Source organism: Rhinopithecus roxellana, chromosome 17 (assembly GCF_007565055.1).
Source record: "Rhinopithecus roxellana isolate Shanxi Qingling chromosome 17, ASM756505v1, whole genome shotgun sequence".
Taxonomy (NCBI): domain Eukaryota; kingdom Metazoa; phylum Chordata; class Mammalia; order Primates; family Cercopithecidae; genus Rhinopithecus; species Rhinopithecus roxellana.
In genome coordinates this window covers 25,438,057-25,462,945 of record NC_044565.1, presented here as the reverse complement: position 1 = coordinate 25,462,945, position 24,889 = coordinate 25,438,057, and the positions used below count along the sequence as shown (strand labels likewise).

General features: G+C 58.9%; 1 protein-coding gene across 5 annotated transcripts; it reads left to right on the top strand.

Moving 5' to 3' along the window:
- Positions 1-939: 939 nt before the first annotated feature.
- LOC104661347 (cytochrome P450 26B1) lies at positions 940-20,528 on the top strand. 5 transcript variants are annotated; one of them, XM_030921724.1, is made up of 6 exons: positions 940-2,188; positions 5,605-5,829; positions 14,329-14,604; positions 14,831-14,986; positions 16,426-16,710; positions 17,106-20,528. In XM_030921724.1, exons 1-6 carry the CDS (start codon positions 1,985-1,987, stop codon positions 17,496-17,498), a joined length of 1,539 nt encoding a protein of 512 aa, XP_030777584.1. In that variant the 5' UTR covers positions 940-1,984; the 3' UTR covers positions 17,499-20,528. The 5 variants fall into 5 exon arrangements, with proteins under 5 accessions (XP_030777584.1, XP_030777585.1, XP_030777588.1 ...); XM_030921725.1 differs by lacking the exon at positions 940-2,188 and adding an exon at positions 2,360-2,703; XM_030921728.1 differs by lacking the exon at positions 940-2,188 and adding an exon at positions 2,387-2,405.
- The last annotated feature ends 4,361 nt before the right edge of the window (positions 20,529-24,889 follow it).

Here is a 24,889-nt window from a genome sequence, read left to right as displayed (position 1 = left end):
CCAGCATCGGGGTTCCCCGACGCTGCGGACGGTGGATGGGGACTACAAAAGCAGGGGAAGGGGGTCCCTACGTGGCGGAGAGGAGGGGCTGCAGAGTCAGCAGCCTGGGAAGCTGACGGGGACTGGGGAACCTCCAGGTTCCGTGGGGTAAGAGACATATGGCGGGGGTGGGGGGACGGACCTTAGCATCGGAGGTGTGAGGATGTAGGGATCCGGAATGGGGGATTTGGCTTAGGGGGATTGGGACTCGTAACTGAGGGGTCCCTGGAGATAGGAGCCAGCAAGATCCCGCGGGTTGGAAGCTCGGGACCCTAGACACAGGTTTGAGGGCTTTGGGCGCCTCCCAGTCGAGGGGGCAGTGGGGCCAGGACCTCTGCTGCTGGGGCTCCGGCCCAGGAGCGACTGCTCGGAGCTGGAGGAGGAGGCCGCTGACCTGAGGAGGAAAAGAGGAAGGGAAGGAGCCTAGAAGCCAAGCAGGCACTAAGCGAGTGCGCACCGTGTGTGTGCGGAGGTGTGTGTGGTGTATGTGTGTGTGCGCGCGTGTGTTTGTTTGTGTGTGTGTGCGCGTAGGTGCGCGCGCGTGTGTCTCATCTCGTCCGTCTGTAGGCGCTGGGCTCAGCGAGACGCCGGCGAGAAAGAAGAGGAGGCGAGAGGTGAACTGAGTTTGATCCTGCGGCGGCTACAAGTGGGTCCCGGGCGGGCTGCGGGCGGCGGGCGGCCGGGGCGGGGCGGGAGGCCGGGCTGCGCTCTACAGCTCCGGCCGCGGGCCCGGCCTCTCACCACGCCTCCGGCTTTGTGAGCGCGCGGGTTGGGGGGGGCTGCTGGCGGAGCGCCCACGGCGCAGCCTCCCGCCTCTATATAAACACACGCATCGCCTCGCTTTGGACTCAAATTCACATTGAGAGAAGCTTTTAAAACCACCAGCCCTGAAATCCTGCCTCCTGCTTTTCCCCCTCTTTCATTCCTTTTGCCTTCCTTTCTTTTTTCCCCCTCTCTTCCCCTAGCAGCAACTCCAGAGCCGAGAGACCGCGTCCCGGGACGGACTGCCTTTTCTTAATTGATACAATAGCCCAGCTCGGGTTTTCCACCTCCTCCCCCAACCCCACCCCGCCTCACCCCTCCCGCCCGCTGCCGCCGCCGCCGCCGCCGCCACCGCCGCCCCATCGCCCGCCCGGGGCTCTGTCGCCGGCTGCGTCCCGTCCCGGCCGCGGCCCGCCAGCTCCGCATCCGCGCTCGGGCCGCAGCGCCCGCCTCGCCGCCCCGCCGCCTCGCCCGCCGCGCCCGCCGCTCCTGCCTCAGGGGTGCCGCGGCGGCTCTGGGGCTCGAGCGCGCCGCCTGGGGCAGCCCAGGGACATTTGGGCTCCGGCCTCTCCACTCGCCTCAGCCAGGGAGCTTTCTCCCTCGCCCCCAAAGTTTCTGGGTTCGTTGGAATTTTTGGATTCAGGATTTTTTTTTAAATTCTTTTTTTACATAGGAATTTTGGGGCCATACTGCAATACTTTTGACAAATCGACCGCACTTCCTCTCCGCTAGCTCTCTGTCCCCTTCTTTTTTTCCGAGCAGGGAAAGGGGCTTAGGAGAGAGAGGCTCCCTCTGGACAAAGTTTTCCAAAGTTTTCCGAGTGTGATGGTAGCGGGGAGAGCAAACCCACCAGCTTGACTCACGGCTTCATCTCACCACCCCTTGAGCAGCCCCTAAGCCCGCTATAAAGGAACAAACAAACAAACAAACAAACAAAGTTACACCCCAGTCGCCTCGTGTCTCCTCTCTTCTTTTAGGCAATTTTTTTTCCTCCCTCTCTCCGCTCCCCTCGCAGCCTCCATTCCCCTTCCCTCGGCCCCTTCCTCCTCATTCTCTGTTTCGGCTGGAGGTGCCAGGACCCCCGGCCGCAGCCTCCCCTCCCCCGCCGCTCCGGTCCCCTCCCGTCTGGCCCTCCCCTCCCCCGCCGCGGCCAGCACAGCCAATCCCCCGAGCGGCCGCCAACATGCTCTTTGAGGGCTTGGAGCTGGTGTCGGCGCTGGCCACCCTCGCCGCGTGCCTGGTGTCCGTGACGCTGCTGCTGGCCGTGTCGCAGCAGCTGTGGCAGCTGCGCTGGGCCGCCACTCGCGACAAGAGCTGCAAGCTGCCCATCCCCAAGGGATCCATGGGCTTCCCGCTCATCGGAGAGACCGGCCACTGGCTGCTGCAGGTAAGGGCGCGCTCGCTCCGCTGCTCTCCGGGGTCCGCTAGCTGCGAGCGTTGGGCGGACGGAGCGGCGGGCCGGCCAGGGGGCGCCGGGAGCCTGAAGGCACTGGTCCCCGCCCCGCCCCTTCCCTCCTCTCTGCCGCAGCAGCCCAGGCTTTCCCAGCCCGCCGGCAGCGCGGTTCCAGGACCACTGGCGCTCGCTGAGCAGGTTCAGAGGGCTGGTAAGAGGGGTTCCTGGACCTGAAGGGGCTCCCAAGATGGACTTGCCTGGGTCGCGGCTGGCCTGGCATAGGGGCGTGGAGCGCCCTGGGGGCTCCCAGCGCGGCGCGATCCTGAGGGAGCTTCAGGTCCTGAGCCGCTTTCGCCGCCCCTCGGTGCTCGAAGCCCCAGTCGCCCTCGGCTCTCTGGGGTTGGCTGTGTCGCTGGGAGCCGAAAATTGAGTCGGAAGAGGAGGGGGCTGGTGGCAGCTTGAACTGCCGATTTAAAATTGTGTTCCGGCGGCGCCGTCGGCAGCGCCAGGTACAGTTGCCCTGGTCCGCGGTCCGCGCTGGTGTGTCTGTTTTGTGGTGGAAGAGGAAGAAGGTAACCCAAAGAAAAATGAGAAGCCTGAGAAGCCAGGGCTCTAGGCTTTCGGGGAAAAGGGTCTATTTACTTATTGGGTGGGGACAGTTTGGCAGGAGAGGGAAACTTGGGAGAGGTGAGTGTGGGATCCACAGAGAGAGTGCGTGGGTGCTTGTTGGATGCCGCACAACCCCACTCTGCTGGTGATAATGGGGGTGGGGCGCGTCAGGGACCAGACCCAGGTAGGTAATGGGGAGATTAACCTAGAGTTAACCTCATCAAGTGGTAGACAATCGCTTTTGCAATGTGATACACACCAGTTTTCTTCTTGGGGTAGGGGAGAGCCTCTGCAGTAACTGCGGGAGGTGTATTTGTGCATACTCGCGTTTGTTCTGTTAGCGGAAGCAGGGATGTCCTGAAACTGACAATCCCCGCACCAGAGAGGTGAAGCGAAAGGTGAGCGCTGGGACCTGTGGGTTTAGAGGTGCGAAAGCTTGGCTTGAAATTAACAGACGCGTGCAATCCGCGCGCTCGCGCGCTCGCGCACACGCGCACTCACCCTGCCCCTGGCCGAGTGACAGCGGAGCGGGGGCGGGGAGGGGGCTCGAAGTTCCTCTGCCCTGTGGTCTTTCCACGTCCCGGATTTGGCCCATCTCTTTTTGCGGTTGTTAGTGCAATGAGGTAGGGGTCCCTTCAACCAATGGAAGTATCCCCCCCCACCCCCGCAAAGAAATCCCCAGAGCCTTTCCCCTCGCCACCACACTTAAAGGGTCAACTGCAGCGGTGCTCTAGGCTCTGGGCCGCGAATTTAGGAAATAAAATAACTTGGGCAACGGCTCCCGCCTTTTGGAGCCAGTCTGCTGAATCCACCGTCTGTCACCACCCACCCCCACTTCGTTTCCTTACCTCTCTCTGCCCCCCTCAGGTTCCCATAACCTTTTCTCCGAATCCCACAAGAGCCCCTGGGGGTCAGCGTTCAACCTGCACAGAAGTTAGGGAGGAGGAAACCTACGCCTCCCCATCCCTCCAATCCGGGGCCCTAGATCTGGCGTGGGGGAGGGAAATAGGGGTTACGGGTACAGAGCGCCTAAGGGGTTAATGAGAGCCCTCTGAATCCCAGCGTTATTTTTTCGGAGTCATTTATCAGATTTTACGGGGGGACCTCCAAGGGCTCTCCGTTTCCACCGAGCGCCATCTAAACAGAGCTCAGGGCTAAAAATACAACATTTTTGTATAAATTGGACTCGCGGCCCGAGCGGCCGCCCCTATGAAAGTCCTCTTTGTGAAGACCGTGGAAACGGCAGACAAATAACTCTTTATTAATGCCACAAAAAACGCACTTTAATTATAGTTAGGCAGATCAGAGGCAGGGGTTGGGGGCGAGGCGGCGGCGACCACGGAAAATTCACAACCCAACTTTTGTGTTGAAAGAAAAGAAAAACAGAGGAAAAGAAGGAGAGGAAAGACGGAGAGTGAGACGGAGCGAGGGAGACGGGTACAGCAGACGGAGGGAGGGAACCCCTCGCCTCACCACCCGCTCTGTCGCACCCCACCTCCGCCTAGATTTTTCTTAAAGGGGTAGACGCCGTCTAGAAGGGCTGCACGGCGGGGGGAACTCTCCCCGTCCTCCAGCCTGGGAGGGGGACAGCGTTCTCGCGGCCCAGCCCCCCTCCTGGCTGCGCCGGCGCTCCCGGCTCGTTCCCCGTCGCGCGCCGGGGCCGGAGGCGCATGTGGAAAAGTGATTAGGGCTCCGGGTTCTGCAGAGTCACTTTTCGGCTGTACTGGGGTGTGTGCACATTTAGCTGGAGAATAGTTTTCCTTGGAAAAAAGAAAAGTGAGGAAGGGGACCAACCCGGGATAGGGAGACCGAGTTGTCCCCTCGGGGTTGCAGGACCAGGTAGATCTGGAGCCCAAGTCGGTACGCCGGTGGACTGGCAGGCGGGGCGGCTAGACAGGTGGCGCCCCTCCCCTTTTCGCCCGGTGCTGCCCCGGCAGGAGAAGGGTTAACGTGGGGTGGGGTAACCAGTGCCGACGTCAAAGGTGAGCAGGACGCCCCTGCCCCCGCCCCTCTGAGGTCTCCACGGTTTCCGGTACCCGCGCCGGGCCGGCTCCGCCAGCCGCTTCGAGAGCCCGGCAGGGCCCCGGCCCCGTCATCCTCAGCTCGCGCCGCCACAGCCGGGGATCTGGTTACCTGCGCGGGTCGCCCTGCCCGGTCCCGCCCCGCCCCGCGCTCGGGTTCCAAACTCCAGGGCGGCAACCAAAGTCGGTCTCCGTTATTTCCAGGGCAAAATGCATTAGGAAAATCGCGGCTCTCGGCCCGTGACCCCACCCTGCAGAGTCCTCCGAGGGCCGCCGGGTCCCTGCGCGGGCCACACCGGAGAGCGGAGGAAACTCCAACCCCCATCTGTAGTTGCTGCCTTCGGGCACCAACCGCTTACCGCTATAAATAATCTTTGGCCTGCGGCCACCCCGCGGGGTCTCGCCAGCCCGTGGCCCGGAGCCTGGAAATATTTATTCCGAGAGGCTCCCGAGCGCGGGGGAGGGGGGTTGGAGGCGGAGACTCCCGCTTCGGGTCCAGCTGTCCGGGATACCTCTTTCCTCTCGAAAGTCATTACTAAAAAACAGCCTCCTGGGGGTGCCCCTGGGCCTCCGCCTCCTTGCATTATTTATTATCCTCTAGGCCCTACTTCCCAGTTCTTGTGCACGCTCTGAAAAATAAAACCTGCGTGCTTGTCTGTGTGTGTGTTTGGTGGGGAGAGGGGGCAGGTGACTGTGCCCCGCGTTGGGGTCCGCCACCCCTCCCTCGCGGGCCCTCTGCAGAAGTGCACCCTGAGAAAGACCCCGGTGTGGCTCCCGCAGGGTTCTGGCTTCCAGTCGTCGCGGAGGGAGAAGTATGGCAACGTGTTCAAGACGCACTTGTTGGGGCGGCCGCTGATACGCGTGACCGGCGCGGAGAACGTGCGTAAGATCCTCATGGGCGAGCACCACCTCGTGAGCACCGAGTGGCCTCGCAGCACGCGCATGTTGCTGGGCCCCAACACGGTGTCCAATTCCATTGGCGACATCCACCGCAACAAGCGCAAGGTAAGAACTCTGTCCTCTTTCTTCCGTGCACTCCCTCCCCTCACCTCGGGTCAAGGAGTTCCTGGAGCCCGGGGAATGTTCCCCTACCGAATCTGTGCCCCTCTTTGCACACCATGCTTGAAGACCCCGCAGTTCCCCGCCGACAAGGCCTCAAGTCCGGATCCAGGGCCTGCTCCGGCCTCCCTCCTCTTGGTCCCTTATCATGCTGGCCGACTGCCGTGGGCACCACCAACGGTGACTTGGAAGAGCTTGAGCGTGCGGGATCTGGGGTGTCCAAAGCCTGTCCTTGCCTTGCTCCACAGAGCTGGAAAAGGAAGGGGGCGGGACAGTTGGCCGGCGTTCGCCTTTTCGCCACATTTCCCAGGGAATTCCGAGGACTGGAGAGCGATCATTCTAAAATCAAAGCTGCCCTTCCCACTACAGGCTGCTTGAAGGGAGGCGCGGGCAGGCGGCTGCGCGTGGAGGTTGGGGACAGCTTGTGGGCTGCCGTGGCTGGGCCTGGTCAGAGAAAGGTGCGGTGAGCCTTGGGCCGCGGAGCGCACGGGCCTGGGCCGTGGGGGCAGGGCGGGCGGGGGGAGAGCAGGCGAGGCACGAGCGGGGATCAAAGCGCACCCACCCCCCCGAAAGAGGAAGGGAAAGTGGGTGTTTATCCCTTGGATTTCCCGAGCGACTGGAGGAGGCGCGGAGGAGGCGCTCACGGGGCAGGCCTCCGCCCCTCCCGGCTGCGCTCGGCTACCAGCGCGGGCAGCACGTGCTGTTTGAACTGCAGTAACCCGAAAGCCGAGCCGGCGGGCGGGCCCGAAGCCGCCAGGAGGGGGGCCGCGCGACCTCCCCGACTCCATTTTTTTCCATTGGGTGAGAGGACTCACCCAGGTTTGAAACCTAAGGAAAGGGAGAGGCAGCTTCCCGTCCGGGAGCGGTGGCAGACCGGGGAGGTGGGGAGGCGGACTCCCTCCGTCAGGGGCCGCATATGCTGTGGTCTTGGTGAAGATGGGGAGTGCTCTACTTGCAGACGCATCCTATAGCACTTGACGTTCTCTGAACAGCCTGTGAAGGGTAATTCTTAACTGCAGACAAAAGAAGGAGCGGTCAAACCGAGAAGGCTGGGCTGCATCACTGCCCCCACCCCGTTCCCTTATACAGCATGTATTTCAGGAACTGGAAACGGGCTCCCAAAGTCCTCTCTTCAATCTGCCCCACTCCTAGCTGGAAGCAGTTACCACAGCCTGGGGGCAGCGGGAGAGGGGTTCTGGGGAGTGGCTGGGAGGGGCTGGAGGCTTCGCAATGAAGCCTCGGTTTTTCAAAGGTGTTGGGCAGTTATTTTTCCCTCAGCCTTTGCGACTCCACCACAGGCCCATTCCAAAGAGCGAGGAGAGCGGAGACTCAGCTCCAAACGAGATGGCTGCTTCCTGAGCTCTGCTTTACAGAGGCTTTGGTCAGAGGGGTATTATTGTCCGCTTTTCACGGAAGGGGCCACTGAAGCGCAGAGCCATAGAACGAGACTTGAACCAGGTCAGGAGACAAAAGAAAATTTCGGGGGGGAGCCTGCAACACCGGACTGCAGCGTCCACGGGAATAGTCTCTGGGCCCGGGAGAAGAGTCCTCTGTCCGGCCTGCCTGGGGCCGCTGGAAGCTGGGGTGGACAGTGAGGAAGGAGGTGTGGCCGGGACCAGAGTGTGGGGTGCAGAGGGCTTTGGGGTGAGGGTGTTGTCTTGGGGTTCCACCCACCCTGGGCCTGACTTGGACTGGGGCCTCCAGGTGTTGGCTGGGAAGGGCTTGCCTGGAAAGCCCCAAGGTTTTTTGGCCTACATTGTCCATTTAGAGGGGAGGGAGAAGGAAGGGAGGGCGCAGATGACCAGGAATATGGGGGAAGGGAGGGGGAGGGCTGGGACTGGGGTCAGGGCAGAAACTGAGAGCCTTGGCTGAGGTGTGATGGCTCCCTATTCAGAACAGCCAGTCCTTTAGCTCCCTGGGGGTGGGTGGGGAGTCACCAGAAGCTGGTTGATCCTGCCAGAGGCCTGAGAGCCAAATGCAGGGCCCCCTCTTTGTGTGTAGCAGTTTTATGCTTGCCATGTGAGGCATGTTGGCAGGGAGGGTCGAATGAGAAATGGGTAGTCAGCCAGATGAAAGAATTCTTCCCCCCAAATCTCCCTAAGTGATGATTTAAGTTTACTGAACTCCACGGAAGTCCTGGGGCTGGGTAGGTAGAATCTAGCTGGAAGCTAGGAGGACACTCAGGGCCACTGTTTCTAAATATCCATGTTGGTCCTGGAGAGAACTGCTCATCTGCTGAACCCAAGGCCTGGTGGACTGAGTGTGGCCAAGGTGGGGGCTGCTGGGTGCCACGCGCACCTCTTTATCTGGTCCATGCTGCAGTTAGGTGCCTGGCTGCAGTGTGGGCTGCTGGGCCAGGACTGGCCTGGTTAGGAGGTAGGAGCGGGAAGTGGGGCCCAGGTGTGCTGGGGCCCGGCTGGTGGGGAACTGGAGCGTCACTGTTTCCATTGGGGCTGGTGGCCCACCCTGCCTCTGGGAGGTCTGACCAGATGTGTTGGAGGGGGCTTCTCACTGCCATCACTGCGCTCCAGGTGTTTGCCCTGGCTGCCCTGGTGGTCTTGGGCCAGCAGGGGTGGGGTTGCCAGGGAAAAAGTCCAGAAAGTCTTGCCCAGTCTAACAGAATCATCTCTGGAAGCCAGGCCTGTGTCCTTGCAGCCAGGGCCTCAGACTCACTCCCTCCTCCTGGGTTACCCTTCCCCTGCCCAGGGCCTGGGGGTGTATCTGATGGATGGGGGAGGGACCCCATCCCTCTTTGTGTGTAGAGAGGCTGGAGTATTGCTGTAGAAGGGCAGATGGAGTCTGGTGAGGAAGGTGGGGGTGAGACAGTTGTCCAAAACATGGAGAAGGAGCTAGGAAATCATTCTAGAAGCTTCCTATGCCCAGTCCTACCCACAAGGATTGGGCCTCTCCTCTTCTCCTTTGGAGATAGGACTGGACCTCTATGCACCAAGAGGCCAGCAGCTTCAGGACACCCCAGACAGTGGCCTGGAGATACCCTCAGGGAACTTGGAGAGTATTTCAGGGGAGGGACTTAGCCTTGGAGCCTCTGAACTGGGGAGACCTCAGGAGTGATAGTCTTGCCCCTTCTACCCAGATCCCTGCCTACAGGGCCTTCTGGGCCTGAAGCCAAGGTGGGGGACTAGGCTTTGAAGGTAGAAGTCAAGAAACCCTGCCTGTCCATCCACCATCCCTGACTTTGGCCCTATCTTGGAAATCTTGTGCTCCTGGGGTCTGTGTTGGGATGGAGAGGCCAGGAGGTGCCTCAGCAGGAAGATGGTGCCAGGAGGACCCATGGTTATGGGGTCCCAGGGAAGGCTAGCCCACACCTGGCTCGCCTTTGGACCAAGGCACAACCTCTGGCCACACAGTCATGTCCACCAGGCTCAGCTCGGGGCAGAAGGTCCAACCTGTATTGGATGGAAGGCCAGTGGCACAGCCAGGCAGCTCTGCTGCTGGGAGCTCTGCCCCAGCCCCTTGGCATAGGCACAATGCCTTTGTTCTGCCAACACAAGTCCTTCACCCAAAAGTTACTGTAGCACCAGTGGGTGGGCACAGGGGCTGCTGAGGGGGCGGGTAGCAGCAGCGGATCTATCTGAAGGTCAGTGGGGGAGGGAGCCCACAGTCAGCTGCCAGGATGCCTGGGAGTGGGAACCTCCCTCTGCATGCCCTTGTGCCAGGCAGCAGGTGGGTGGGCGGCCTGGATGCGGGGGCCAGCCCTTCCCTCTGTCCCTTCTTTCTGTGTCCTTCTCCCAAGGCAGGGAGGGGTCCAAGGCTGTGGTACTGATGTGTTTGCTCACTCTCCCAGCCTTGGAAGATGAAGGTGGCCTTGGCGGGGAGTGGGAAGGTTTGGTGGGGTCTGCCCTGGCCCTGGGCCCCCCAGGCTGGCTGCTGTATCTGTCCTGGGTTCCCTAAGCCTAAAAGGAAGCAACTGCGGGGCCCTGAGACATGCCAGGATCACACCAAAGTGGGGGGACAGCTGGCCTCACCCTGAGAGTGGACTTCACTGTAGAGGACAGTCCCCTTCAGGACCCTTGGATAAATTCAGAGCCCACCAGGGCTGGCAGAGGGCAGCTCTATGGAGTCTGGAGTGGTGGGAGGCAGGGAGTTCAGGGCCTCTGGTGGGTGTGGCCAGCCACGTTCTGGACTGTGACCTCGGGAGGCCCCTCCCCATCCACGGCTTTCTAAGGCGGGGTTCGTGGCGGCTGGAAGCGGGAGAGGTAAGAGCGGCTGGGCAAATCACAGATTCTGTGGCTTGGCAGGTGTCTGCCAAGTGCTGCCCGCCCCTCCCCACCTTGCCCCCCTTGTGCTGTAGGTATGTGTGGAAGAGTTAGGGCAGTGGGGAGCACGTCTCCAGGTGAGATGATCACAGCTGGAGTCAAATCAGGGGCAGGCGCTCTGCTCCAACCGCTGGAGCCTGTTGGGGGTCTGGGCCAGCCTCCCCACAACCAGAGGGGCTGAGTGTGCCCAGCCCCACAGACCCGGATTGGACATTTCCAGTTCTGGGTGAAGCTGCCTGGCATTTCCACTGGGCCAGGGTGAAGCTGAGGCAGCCAGGCAGCTGGGAAGATGACGTCCTCTCTTACCCCCCTTGTTTGAATATAAAGTACACACCTTGGCGTCACCCCTGTGCGGACGGCTGCCTCAGCGCCTGCCTGCCCTCTGTTATTCTTTCCACTCCGCAGGCCGAGGCTCCGGTGGCTTGGCCTGGTGGCCTGCCCAGGCCCCCACCCCTCCTGGGCAGCCGCTTCCATTCCTCCCAGTCTGAGTCACTGGCCTGGGCAGTGGGTCCCCGCTCCGGCTCTACTCGCTCCTGCTGCCCATCCATTTGTCCATCTGTCCACACCTGCCAGCAGAGAAGGGGGAGGCTATCTGGCTGAGCAAGCGCGGCCCGTAGGGCCATGGGGGTTCACAAAGCGACTCCCCTCCCAGGGCACAGGGTGAGAGGCAGGAGGAGTGAGGAGGCCTGCTTGGGGAGAATGCATTTGTAGAAACAATGATAGGGAATCTGAGCCTTCACGAGCCCCTGCTGGTGCCCCTAGACCCTTGTGGGATCAGCGCCCACTCCGGAGGGAGGGAGAGAACCAAGGGGTGGACTCCTGAGCCTATTGTGTCTTTGGGGGCTTGGCAGGGGAGCTGCCCAAAGCCATCCCTCAAGGCAACTGCCCAAGCCTCTGAGGCTGCAGCAGGTAAACCTGGATGGGCGCTCCTGGTCTCCTGTGACAGTACCCTTGCTCTCCCCGGGCACCAACCCTGGTGGGAGTCCATACCTGCCACTCCCTCTGCAGGGCTTGGCCTGGGCCTGGGCTGGCTCCCAGTGACCTTTGTCCGGCATTCTTGGCTGACTTTTGGGAATTCCGAGGGAAGCCCCAGAAGGAAACAAAGCAGCCGTGGCTCCTGCTATGCCTGTGGTCAGGGAAGTAGCTCCGGGCCGAGAACCCTTCCTTTCTTCACAGGGAGCCGCTCCCCGGCACCTTCCCAGTATGCCGGAGTCCTGACCCAGCAGGCGGTGGCTTCAGACCCAGCGCGCCCTGACGCAGCCCTGACCGCCCTCTGCCCTAGCCTGCGCCTCTGCCTCCACCCGTCCTTTGTGGCGGGTGGTGGTTTCAGAGCTGCCCTGGCTTTGGGAAGTGCCTGCGTTGTTACACCTGGGCACAAACCCAGGGATGAGGCCCTGGAGGCTTCCTAGGGCCTGGGAGGCCCCTATGCCTGTGGAGCAGCTGGGCCAGAGGCAGGGGCATGGACCTGGTGACCTCTGAGCCCAGCCCCTCGGGGCCAGTGTGCCCTCCACCCACCTTTGCTGGGATTCTCATTTGGGGGATTTCTCCACCTCACGGTGAGCTCTGAGGAGCGTCATGGACAGCCTGGCGGAAAGGCCTTCAGAACGGCCAGTCAGGCCTCTCATGAACCCAGCGGGGAAACAGCTCCAGGAGGGGCAGCGGCCTGCTGGCTGTCACTCAGCTAGTCAGACACTGGCTGAGACAGTGTCCTGGTCCTGCCTTCACTTTCCTTATAGAAGCCCCAGCCCCAGGGGCCTGCAGGTGCCGGGTGGCAGTGGTTTTTCCGGCTCATTCTAGCTCCTGGCCTTGCCCATGGACCCCTTCCCTCCAGGGGTCAGGTGTGGACCCCTGCCCTTGGAGTCCTTCGGTCAGTCCCTGGGCCCTTCTCTCTTCCTAGACTATCCCTGCCTGCCCTCCAGGGCCCCCAAGGCCTGCGAAGGAGCAGTTCAACCGGCCATCGCTAGAGGGCGCAGGAAACGGAACCCACGGGACAAGGCAGGGCTTGTCTGTGGGTGAGGTGTGGGCCCTCTGTGCTCCCCCTTTTTAAACCCTGGGATGGCCCCTCCTAGGCCACTGTAGCCCACATGGGGTGTGTGCGTGGGGGCTGGAAGGCACTGCCCAGGGGATTCGAGCATTGACAAGTTCGGGGCCACTTGGAAGGGATAGCATCTACTTAGGGGCAGGTGGGGGCTGCTGTTCAGGTGCTCAGTGGATTGAAGGGAGGCCTCCTGGCTCCACCTCACTGTTTACAGATGAGGAAACTGAGGCTTGGGGGAGCGGGTAGCCACTTGGCCATGATCACACTGGAAGTTGCTGGATGATGCACAGTTACAACTCAGCCCCTTTCCTGTCACCCCACCGCATCTTAGAGCCCGCCAGTTTCTACTTTGACTGGGCCTGGTGGACGTGGCCTCCAGGGCACGGGGTGAGAGGCAGGAGGACCAGGTCTCCCATGTGCTGGGGGCCCTGGCCAGCCCCTACCCTGCACCCTCCATGACAGAACACCTAGTCTGTCCTGGGCTGGCTGGCTCTGGGCCAAGTATGACCTCTTTGGCCCTCCCCGTCCCACCTCTGGCCTCCCTGTCCTGCCATGGAGGCCTGGTAGCCGCAGAGTGATTTTCCTGTCCCTGTCTTTTTTCCTGATGCACTTTCCCCTCCTGTGTGCTGCTGTCTGCCCACCCTGTGGCTCTCTGCTGTCTGTAAGGGGCCCTTCACTGGCCAGTGCTGGGCTTTAGAAGAAGTGCCCCTTCTCATTCCCCCAAGACCCTTCACTTGCCCAAGGGCTGAACCTGGAATCCTAAGGACATGAGGGTTGGGGGTTGAAGCAAACAAGCATTGCCTTTATCCATCACTCTCTGAAGGGAAGCAGCAGTTAGAGTCCCCTGGAAATTCCCTCGGACCCCCAAAACTGGGCAAGGTATGAATGACCCATCTGGACTTGGGCTGATCTAGGCGACCTCCTATCATCCTTCTACCTCTCTGCTGTCTCTCTGTAGCAGGAGCGGCCCCAAACAGTGCAGGCCTCTCTGCCCCTTGCCGGCCTCCTGCCCTCCCTCCCTCCCTCCACCGGGAATTTCGGAATGAAAGTGCTATTGTGAACGCCTGGCTGGGCCACTGAAGGGCCAGCACTGTTATTTCTGCAAACCAGCCCTCCCATTAGCCATGCAGGGCCCAGGCCAGGAAAATGTTACCTTTCCTCCCCGAGCTGACTGCAGGGGAAATTCTCACATTTACAGTTTGTGCGGTGGTTGTGTTTGGGGGGCAGTTGGGGAGGGCGGCGCGTGTGTGTGGTTTGCATGGGGTAGGGGGGCTCCCTCTTCCGCGCTGTCCCTCCCCTCCCAGCCTTTGCTTGGTGCTAGTAGTGGGGGTGCTCCCCCTTCTCATCTGAACTCTGGTGGGATGGAGGTTGCTGCTTATGAGCGAGACCCACAGGCTATCGGTAAATAAACTAACGTGCTCCCGTCTCCTCCACACATGAAAACATGTGCGGGGGAGTCCTGGGTGAGGAGGGCAGCAAGGGGGGCTGCGCAGGCAGCCGGGAGGACGGAAGACAGGGAAGTGGGAACAGGACTCACTGCCTCCTTACAGTGGCCCTGGAAGATGCAGGGAAGTCACAGGGCTTCTGGTTGTCTTTGTGATCTTTGGGGGTGGAAAGCCATTGCCCCCATTCCCCCGCTGCTTTTGGACCTGACCACACTGAAGACCTTTTCATGGCACAGCTGTTAATAAACTTACTAGAATCTGCACGCAGTAGGTGTTTTCCAGCAAGTGATGACAATTTTGGTTCCCAGGAAGTCCTGCTTGAGGTCTAGTCTCAGGCTCTCTTGCTGTCCCCCGTGGAGTAGCTATCGCCCGATGGCCTTCCCCTACTTTCCTGTACAATCCAACGACTATGCTCCACTTCTCCCAGGCACTTCCATCCTGTGTCCCGGGATTCCAAAATGGGCTTCTGCAATGGAAGGGTGGTTCCCCGCTCAGCTGCCACTTGTGCCCCATGCAAGCCACATCCCTCAAAGACTTGCTGGCAGCTGGCCTGCCCAGCTCCCAAAGCTGTTATTGTGTGGAAGCTGAAGTTCTCTTTGGTCACATTCATTCTTCAGGCAGAGTGAGGGGCTGGTCGGGGCGGGCTGTGCCAATCTGCTCACCCACCTGCCTCTCTGCCTTCCAGGTCTTCTCCAAGATCTTCAGCCATGAGGCCCTGGAGAGTTACCTGCCCAAGATCCAGCTGGTGATCCAGGACACACTGCGTGCCTGGAGCAGCCACCCCGAGGCCATCAACGTGTACCAGGAGGCGCAGAAACTGACCTTCCGCATGGCCATCCGGGTGCTGCTGGGCTTCAGCATCCCCGAGGAGGACCTTGGGCACCTATTTGAGGTCTACCAGCAGTTTGTGGAGAATGTCTTCTCCCTGCCTGTTGACCTGCCCTTCAGTGGCTATCGGCGGGTGAGCACCCAGGGCCTGGGAGGAGAGGAGCAGGAGCATCCATGAGCCCCCTCTCTGGGGATGGGTGGCTGACCTGACCCCGGAGTGGGCACCTAGGCACAGGGCACATGGACAAAGGGGAGAGGTGTCAGCGTGGGGTAGGAGGAGGCTGGAGTCATCCCTGGTGGTCCCAAGGCTCGGATGGGAGCCTGCCCTTCTATATGAGTGACAGCCCTTCCCGCCGCAGGGCATTCAGGCTCGGCAGACCCTGCAGAAGGGGCTGGAGAAGGCCATCCGGGAGAAGCTGCAGTGCACGCAGGGCAAGGACTACTCGGACGCCCTGGACCTCCTCATTGAGAGCAGCAAGGAGCACGGGAAGGAGATGACCATGCAGGAGCTGAAGGTGGGGTGGGACGTGTGCCCCTCGCTGGCAGCACCAGCACCCAGGCTCCATTCTGAGCTTTCCTTGGGTGGAAATGTGCCTTGCTCTTTCTAGCCCCTGTAGTCTGGCCCCACACATGCTTTCTGAGCAGTGGCTGGAGACCGCGAAACCAGAAGCGAAGTCTGTGTCCCCGCCCCTGCTCTGCAGGATGCCATGGGGTGCCCTCCCTTCTCTCCCCATGGCCTACAGGGAGCTCAGGCCTGGGAATGATCTCGGTTCATTTCCTAGTCCCAATATCCCTGGGAGACCATCTAGGGAAATGCAGGCCCACAAGGGGAAACCACTTGCTTGTTGTCAGCCTCAGCCCTTGGGGAAGAGCAGGGGAGATTTGGATGTGAGGTCTCCTCCCCCACCCCCAGGCTTTTCAGGTTGCTGGCACTTTGCATGCCCTCCCACCCCCCTGGCCCCTGGTGATCCCGGCTGTGCTCCGCGCAGGGCCTGCTTGCCCTGCTTTGGACAGATGTTTCACCGGAGGAGGGCTCACTCGCCCATCCCCACCTGGGCTCTGCAGGCCCACTCTGCTGCCGGGTGCCCACAGACGCTCACTGCAGCCTCCCCTGCCCACTATCTTTGCCTCCCCGTATTCTAGCTCCAACTTCTTTCCTGGGGAGCTAGGAAGAGCCAGAGTGGCTTTTCCACTATAACAAGCGTTGTGATTTATGGGTGTTACCATGGCCAGTAATGGACCCAGGTCTCTTCATTCCCCTCTCTGGGCCCATAGTTCACATTTGTAAAATGCAGGGCTTGCTATGAGATGGTCTGCTGGGGCCTTTCTATGGGGAACCCATGGCCCTGGTGTCCTGCTCCCCAGAGAGCCCTGGCAGGGTCTTTAGGTCCTCAGGAGGTCACCTCCCCTCAGCCTCATCCCAGGTCTCCAGGGGAGTGGCCCCAGGCTGTGGCCCCAGGCTGTGGCCCCAGGCGGCCTCTCAGACCCCATTGGCTCCCCTGACTACCCACCGAATGTCCTCCTCCTGCAATGGAGGAAGGGGCTGGCGCTGCATCCCCCACACACGCACATGCACACCTGCTGCGCAGGGCCTTGCTCCTTGGGATTTGTTCTTTTTCTCCTGTGAGCCCATTGCATATCAGGCCTGTGGGGCTGGCCCAGGAACCCAGCAGTGAGTGAGGAGTGGCCCCACTCCAAGGGACTGGCGCCAGTGCTTCTGCCCTGGGTCGCAGCAGTTGTGTCTTCTGCCCAGCCAGGAACTGGCTGTGACCCCCGTGTCCATCGTGACACTAATGCTCTGGCAACATGAGACTCAGAGGAAGCAGAATTCACTGCAGGAACCAGGCAGGGCCCAGCACAGATGACCTGGGCACACGGGCCACTGGCCGAATGGGGTAGCCCCTGCCTGGCTGAACCCATACCTCCAACAACGCCTGTCCTCTGTGCCCTGCAGGACGGGACCCTGGAGCTGATCTTTGCAGCCTATGCCACCACGGCCAGCGCCAGCACCTCACTCATCATGCAGCTGCTGAAGCACCCCACCGTGCTGGAGAAGCTGCGGGAGGAGCTGCGGGCTCATGGCATGCTGCACAGCAGTGGCTGCCCCTGCGAGGGCGCACTGCGCCTGGACACGCTCAGCGGGCTGCGCTACCTGGACTGCGTCATCAAGGAAGTCATGCGCCTGTTCACGCCCATTTCCGGGGGCTACCGCACTGTGCTGCAGACCTTCGAGCTCGATGTGAGAGAGGCTGGGCCTGTGGAGCTGGGGGTGATGGGGGAGCGGGGGCATCGGGATAGGGGCAAGGCGGGAGACCAGCCTCCATTTCAGGGACATCAGGCCTGATGGGGAGACAGTGCTTACTTTCAGTCTCATGGGAGAAGTGCGCCCCAAATGCATCAGGTGAAGCCAAGTCGGGTGTTATATGTGAAGTCACATGTGCACATCTACAGATAAGGGCTTGGACTAACATACTGAGTGGGGCTGGCTGGCCAGGCCTGGGGGGCCACAGTGGGGTGTCTCTAGGAAGAGACAGGTCTTGAACATCTGGGGCTGAGCAGGCAGGGGCAGTCCTAGGCCCTCCGTGTGTTACTCCGGTTCTTACCACCCGCTCCTGGGCCCCCATCTTGCTCCAGGGTTTCCAGATCCCCAAAGGCTGGAGTGTCATGTACAGCATCCGGGACACCCACGACACAGCGCCTGTGTTCAAAGACGTGAATGTGTTCGACCCCGATCGCTTCAGCCAGGCGCGGAGCGAGGACAAGGACGGCCGCTTCCATTACCTCCCATTCGGTGGCGGTGTCCGGACCTGCCTGGGCAAGCACCTGGCCAAGCTGTTCCTGAAGGTGCTGGCGGTGGAGCTGGCCAGCACCAGCCGCTTTGAGCTGGCCTCGCGGACCTTCCCCCGCATCACCTTGGTCCCTGTCCTGCACCCCGTGGACGGCCTCAGCGTCAAGTTCTTTGGCCTGGACTCCAACCAGAACAAGATCCTGCCGGAGACAGAGGCCATGCTGAGCGCCACAGTCTAACCCAAGGCCCACCTGCCTCAGCCCAGCCCAGGCAGCGGGGTGGTGGTGGTGGGAGGTAGAAACCTGTGTGTGGGAGGGGGCCGGAATGGGGAGGGCAAGTGGCCCCCATACTTGCCCTTCCCTGCCCCCCCTCCCTGGCAAACCGTACCCAAAGCCAGTGGGCCCCATCCTTCCTAGGGCCGTGCTCCACTTCTGGCTCCCGGTTCCCTCCAGCCACTCCCCATTTCCCATCAGCTCAGCCCCTGGGAAGGGCGTGGTGGGGGCTCTGCATGCCCGTGACAGTGTTTGGTGTCAGCGCGTGCTACAGTATTCTTGTGATGTTCTGAAATGCTCCCTTCCCTCCGTTCCTTTTGGACCCTTTTAGCTGGAGCCCGGGGACGGGAAGAGCGGTGCCCCCTTTGGTGCACTCTTCAGCGCCTCCCTCTGCTGCGCCCCCACTGCATCTGCCCAGGAGCAGCATCCTGGGTAGCAGAACAGGAGTCAACCTTGGCAGGGTGGGGGCTGCCTCCAACCTGGAGACTGCCCTTCCCTGTGCCCCGTTCCCACCCTGCCTCACCGGTTTGAACATTTGAAATTACCTATTGCTGCTACTTGTTCTGTCCTCCGACCTTGGGGCAAAGGAGCCCCAGGCCCTGTCTCCCCAGCATCCTCCCTGGTGGCCCTGGGCAGGTGCACTGACACCCCCACCTTCCCATCCCCTGCTGAACCGGGCCCTGTTACACACATGGGCCTGAGGCCCACGGCTCATGTGCTACTTACCCCCATATTTATTCACTGATAGAGAATCTTGGGGATGCTGGGGTCTGGAGCGAACATCTCCTCCCCTTCACGCCCTAGCCTGTGTTCCAGCTGTCTTGGCAAGACTTCTGTGAGTGAAGACGAAGGGGTCTGTGGTCAAACCCAGCCCCCGGGCCTAGGGTTGAAAGCCTTCCCCGGCTCCAGGCATTATTTGGGTTTAATCTTGGAGGCTCACTCCTGGGCTGAATGAAGTCCAGTGCCTCTGCCTTGTCCCTGGTGGAGATGGGACATGGCCCATTGCCCCCTCCCTCTCCTGTCAAAAACCCTGATCAGGTAGATTTGGAGGCGGCCGCCAGTTCCTGCTTGGCCCCTGTTCACCCCAGTGCCCCTGACTCCAGTGCATCAGTTTGGGGAAGGATACGGGTTCTTCTGACGGGGAGCCAGAGCCTCCGTCTTCCCTTCCTTAACCCTCCCCCTTTGCCCTCCACCCTGTAAAAGGTGTCCTTGAAGTCCCTTCCACCTCTATGCCACTGTCTGCTTAGCCCAGCTCAGGGGTGGGGAAGAGGCGAAAGCGTGGGGGAGGTGAGTGCAGCGGCAGTTCTGCCTCGGAGCTGACTCCAGGGCCCTGTGTGGTCTCCGGACAGCTGCGGGAAGGCTGCTGCAGCTAGAGCTGACGAGGCGGCTATGTGCAGTTTGTCAGGGGGATTGGGTTGAAAACTGGCCAGTCAGGATGACTGGGCGAAAGAGGAGTAGCTCCTACCACTGGCGTTTTGAGTGTTGGCAATTTGGGGTGCCTCCTGGGGATGCTGTGGGGGCCTTTGGTGAGTCTCTAAGCAATTGTGTCTGTTTTCAGATTTCCCTTGCCTTTGTGTTTCTCTATTGGTTTTTGAAACATCAAAAACCAATTTGGTTTTGTAAAAGCAATGAATCTTCTTTACAAGAAAATCGAAAACACAGAAGAATGAAGGACATGCCAGTCCCCGATTGCTGCTGTGAGCACCTCAGCGGCTCCCTCCAACCAGATACCGTAGGCAGCCCCACAGACTGAGCCTGGCCCCACTCACCGCCACCTTGACGATGGACTATAGGAACGGGCCCATACCACACAGACTGCTCTCCAATCCCCGAGTCTCAGATGTTTCATTTATTTCCTACTTTTCCACTACTAAAAAACAGTGTGGAACAGACATTATTGGCAAAATTGATCATCCCCAATCCTGAAAAACAGGCCGGAATGGGTAAAGACTTGTCAAAGCTTGCAACATAGCTACATGGTGCACCCGAACCTGTACCCACCCATTCCCCCAACACAAAACGAGTGTCTGGAAGGTTCATTTGCCTTTAAACTGATCCAGCTGGCCCTAAACCAATTGTTTTTGACTGAGTATCTAGGAGAGCAGTAAGTGGAACTTCAGACAACAAACCCACTGGGTCTGGTCCAGGTGACGGGCAGGAGGCATGGGGCTGGGAGGTCTCAGGGGCCTTGCCTGGGGGTGGCCAGCCTGGTAGGGGCAGAGAAGGAAAAGCTGAGGGGGGTTCCTGTGAGGGAGGAAAGAAGGATCATTTGCCCCGCTGGGTATCAAAGGCAATGAGAAGAGAGCCGAAGAAAGCTCTGGCTGGCTGACAGGACCCCTGTGTTGTAATTGGTCCCTCCTTTCAGCTCTCTGGTGAGATTCCCGTGTCTGTGTGTGCGTGTGTGTTTCATAGAGCTAGCGTTAGATGGGTGATGTTTCTTACTTATCATCCCTAACTATTGTAACTTGACCTTAAAAAGACAAAACCCCACAAAACTCTTCCTGCCACGGGCTTGCAGATTGAAGCACTTTCGATGTTGGGCGCTGGCGTTTGTGTTCTGGGCACCACCGTGACCCTGCCCAGATGGCTATATTATTTTATACACAAACATGTTTTTCATAAATGTTATAATTTTGTGTCTGTCTTTATAAACTATTATAAGTGCTATTTTTGTTATAATTCAAAATAGATATTTAGTATAAAGTTTTTGCTGTTAAATATTTGTTATTTAGTAAAATATGAATTTTGTTCTATTGTAAACATGGTTCAAAATATTAATATGTTTTTATCACAGTCGTTTTAATATTGAAAAAGCACTTGTGTGTTTTGTTTTGATATGAAACTGGTACCGTGTGAGTGTTTTTGCTGTCGTGGTTTTAATCTGTATATAATATTCCATGTTGCATATTAAAAAAATGAATGTTGTGCATTTTGTGATTTTGGAAATACTCAATGTGGCTCTTTTATAGGCTTCTATAATAAACCGTGGGGACTCGCCCTTGTCTCCGTTGCCTCTCTGCTCTCTGCCTTCTCAGCCTTACTGAAAGGGTCCTCCCTGGCCACCTGTGTTCACATCAGCAACGCCCCATCCACCTTGTCAGTTAGGAAGTTCTTCCCTAAAACCGTCCCGTGAGGCCAGTTCGCCATTCCTTGCGTGCAGGCACAGAGATCTGTGACAGAGTCCTGGGAGGAGGAGGTTCCTTGGGGAAGGAGAAAGAGAATCAGTCAGCCTATATGGGGAGGGGCAGCTGGGAGGACGCTCCGAGTGTGGCCATGGCTGGCTGTGCCAGGTGTTTCGGGGCTGGACAGGGGGACTGAGAGCGCTGAGTCTGTCTTATTAACTTGAGCGAGGACACTGATGTTCACAGTCACGTGACAAATTAGGGCGCAGAATTCAGTTCTTCTGACGTCTGGCCTCGCGTCCCATGCCAGCACTTCTCAAAGCCTGTTTCATGGGTGTTGTGGGAGCACATAGATTCCATGATCAAATGAGTTTGGGAAATGGGCTAAACACAGTCATCCTGGTTCCCCTCCTGCAGACCTTGTCAGAACCTTGAGCCACAGGATGTGTAGCCTCAGGGGTAGTAGAGTGTGGGGTGAACATGGGCTGCAGCATTCTCCAGGCCTATCTGAGGACTGAAACCCTGTCCTCTTTCGCTGATGATCACATTTCATGGAAAGAGCCACGGCCTATCACAGAGGCCTGAGGCGAGGACCTGTGATGGGCATAGCTTTCAGTGCTGAGAAAACCCCAGGTGGTTCCCGGGATTGAGGGGCTGTGGTTGGGGAGGGAGGGCAATGAGAGACAGAGCCTTGGCCCCTGGAGCTGCACACTGGGAACCAGGAAAGGCCACAGCGTGGCCAGGCTGGCCCCAGCTTCCGCCCTGCCCCGGTCCCATCCCCACAGCCTGAGGGGGAAGGCCCACCCCTGAGCTGGCCTGAGAAGAGCCTTTTTGCGGCTGCAACGTTTCTTTTCCGTACAGTCAAGTCAGACCCAACCTCAGCTCAGAGTACCCTGGCCCAGGCACACCCTGAGGTGTAGGGCCTCACTCTGCCAAGGTCTCAGAGCCTCGCCACCCAGAAAAGAAGGACCCAGCACCAGAGCAATGTCACCAGAGCAGGACGCTCAGCAATCCTACCCCAGCTCACCTGCTCTGGCGTCCTTTCTGCCTCACCTCTCCTCCGCACTGTGATACGGCCCCCATCCTCCACTCTCCCCGGGTGGGGAAAGGGGCAGGGGGACTTTTCTAAAGCCACAAAAAGCAGAAGGTAGTACTGGTGGCCTGCCCCACCCGCACATGCCCTCTCCAAGGGGCTCCCTTGGACAGAGGCCCCCAGCATCCTGAGAAGCAGTGAAAAGCCCCAGCTTCCGCAGGGAGTCGCGCCAAGAAAGGCAGTCATTTTCCAGAGAGTAAATTCCATCCCTCCTGGTGGAATGCCCCGCGTGGCAGCCGAGGCAATGAAAGCATGGTCCCTGGGCTGCCCTCGGCCTGACCACCCTGCTTGGGGTAGGCAGGCCCAGCTGGGCAGGCGGCTGGCCCTGTCATCACCCGGGCTGTCCTTGCCTCTCCTCCATGGGCCCAGTGGGTCAATGACGTCCCCAACACGGTCGCCTACCCTCGGGATCTCCCAGCCTGGAAGGAGAACACAGACCGCTGTGGACAGGCAAACATGGACTCTGTTTGTCCAGGGGTTGGGGCGCCAGTTTGGAGGGAACTCACAGACCGCACATTCTGCCACCTCCCTGCACTTTTCCAAAACAGCCTGGTCTTTGCTGGGCCGGGTTGCCCAGGGTGGCCGGGGCTGGGAGCCAGGAACAGAGCTGGGGAAAGCAAGGCTAGGGGGCCAGCGTGGGGGGTAATCAGATGAGGAGAGAGACACGGCTCTGCTGGCTCTGCTTAGCTCTGACATGCCTTGGAGGGGAGACGGAGAAGCAGGCAAGGGGGGAAGAGGGAGAGAGGGACAGATGAAGAGAGGGAGGAGAGAGAGGGAAAGGAGGTACAGAAGTGAGGAGACGGGGAGGGGGAGAAAACAGAGAATGCCCATGTCTGGCCTCCCAGGAGATTCTTATTCCAGCCCCTTTAGCTTTGGCCTCCTCCCTGTGGAAAGAATGCCCTGTGTCCCTAAGCACTGGTGCTCTGAGACTCTGACCTCCTCCGTGGCTCCTCCGTCCTGCACAGCAGGCAAGGGACAGGGGACCCCAGAAAGGTTTCCATGTGAGTGGGGTGCTGTAACACCCTCAGGCTGTTTGAAGCACAGCAAGGGCTCTTTGGCTACCAGTAGCCATGGGGCTGGGGGCTGGCCCAGCTGAGGGTACCAGGCTCCTTGGGAGGCAGGTGAGCCTGGGTAGTATCCACCTGCGTGGCTCTGGCCCCTCCTTCCTGGCTGGTCGGCACCCACAGAAGTCCTGGCTATGGCACGCCTTCCTTCCTGAAGTTTCCTCTTCTGGGACTCGGGCTTAGATTCCCTCTGAGTCAAATGTTACGTAGAGCACATCGTGAGTGGCTCTCCTGGAGTGGTGGCCCTGGAGATGCGCGTGGAAGGCCTTGCTCTGAGCCCGGAGCTGCAGAGGTCAAATGGCAGCCCCCTACAAGGACTCCGCTTGGTCTAATTTGGGTCACATGCCCATCCTTGGCCAGGAGGATGGCTTCCTCTGATTGGTTGCCTTGGAGAGGGGTCAGAGGGGTGGTGGAGGTTTGGCGACCCAAGATAGAGAGGGGAAGGAAGTGTAGGAAGGGACAGGTGGATGTGAACGTTACTTCAGAGCACAACAGAGGTGGGAGGGGAAGAAACTATCAAGCGGGGGAAGAGCACATCCCTGGATTGTGCCAGGGATGCCAGAAGGAAGGTGGGCAATGAGCGACATTTTAGGAGTGGAGACACTATAAATGGAAGCCCTCACCGCTTCCCGTGAGCTTGTTTGCCCTCCTATGGTATCAATTCCTTCTCTTGCCATGCTCCCAAGGGTTTTGTGTGACTCTGTGTGTGTGTGTGTGTGTGTGTGTGTGTGTGTGTGTGTGTGTGTGTGTACTGTTTAGCTTGAAGTAATTATAGATTCACAGGAGGTTGTAAAGATAGCACAAGAGAGGTCCTGTGTACTCTTCACCTTGTTGTGATTGTAGTGGAATCTCAAAGTAGGAAATGGACATTGGTACAATGGATAGTAACGCACCACACGACAATGTCGTTTCAGTCAACAACGGACCTCACAGTCAATGGTGGTCCCGTGTGATTATATAATGGAGCAAAAATATTCCTACCACCTAGTGACATCGTAGCATAACACACTACCTTTTCTATGTTTGGAAACACAAATGCCACTGTGTTCAGGGCTGGACAGGGTGACCGAGAGCACACAGGATTGTCCACAGTATTCAGTACAGTAACAAGCTGCACAGGCTTCTAGCCTAGGGGCAATAGGCCGTACCATACAGCCTAGGTGTGTGGCAGGCTCTACCGTTGACGTTTGTGTAATACATTCTATGATGATCTCATGACAAAATCGCCTGACAGGCGATTCTGAACTTATTCTCTGAACGTATCCCTGTTTTTAAGTGACATGTGACTGGATGGGTGCAGTTTGTTGCCCTTTTATCACCTGTAGATGTGTGGACCAACCACGGCAATGCAGGTACAGGACTGTTCCATCACCACAAAGATCTTCCTCCCTCCTGCTACCCCTTGACAGCCACACCCACCCCTGCCCCCACTCCTCCACTCTCTCCAGCTCCTGGACACAACGAATCTGTTCTCCATATCTAGGATTTTGTCATTTCAAGAAGGCTGTATAAATGGAATCGTACAGGGTATAATTATTTGGGACTGGCTTTTTCCATATAACATCAAGACCAGCCTGGCCAACATGATGAAACCCAGTTTCTACTAAAAATACAAAAAATTAGCTGGTGTGGTGATGAGCACCTGTAATCCCAGTTACTCAGGAGGCCGCGGCAGGAGAATCGCTTGAACATGGGAGGCAGGAGTTGCAGTGAGCCGAGCTCGCACCATTGCACTCCAGCCTGGGTGACAAGAGTGAAACTCTGTCTCAAAAAAAGAAAAAAACAAGCCATCCAAGTCATTCCAATATATATCAATAGTCTGTTCCTTTTTGTTGCTGAGTAGTGTTCCATGGTACAGATGTGCCAGTTTGTTTAACCATTTACCCATCAAAGAATGTCTGGATTATTTCCAGCTTTGGCTTTTACACAGAAAGCTGCTACGGACATTTGTGTATGCTTTTTTGTGTGGACACACATTTTTATTTCTTTGGGATAAACATCTACGGATGCAATTACTGGGTCATATGGTAGTTGAATGCTTAGTTTTATAGGAAACTGCCAAACCGTTTTCCAGAGTGG

Coding starts and splice junctions, on each gene's coding strand:
- LOC104661347 (XM_030921724.1), top strand. CDS start 1,985: ATGCTCTTTGAGGGCTTGGAGCTGGTGTCGGCGCTGGCCACCCTCGCC. Junction 14,605..14,830: donor CCTTCAGTGGCTATCGGCGG/GTGAGCACCCAG, acceptor TTCCCGCCGCAG/GGCATTCAGGCTCGGCAGAC. Junction 16,711..17,105: donor TGCAGACCTTCGAGCTCGAT/GTGAGAGAGGCT, acceptor ATCTTGCTCCAG/GGTTTCCAGATCCCCAAAGG.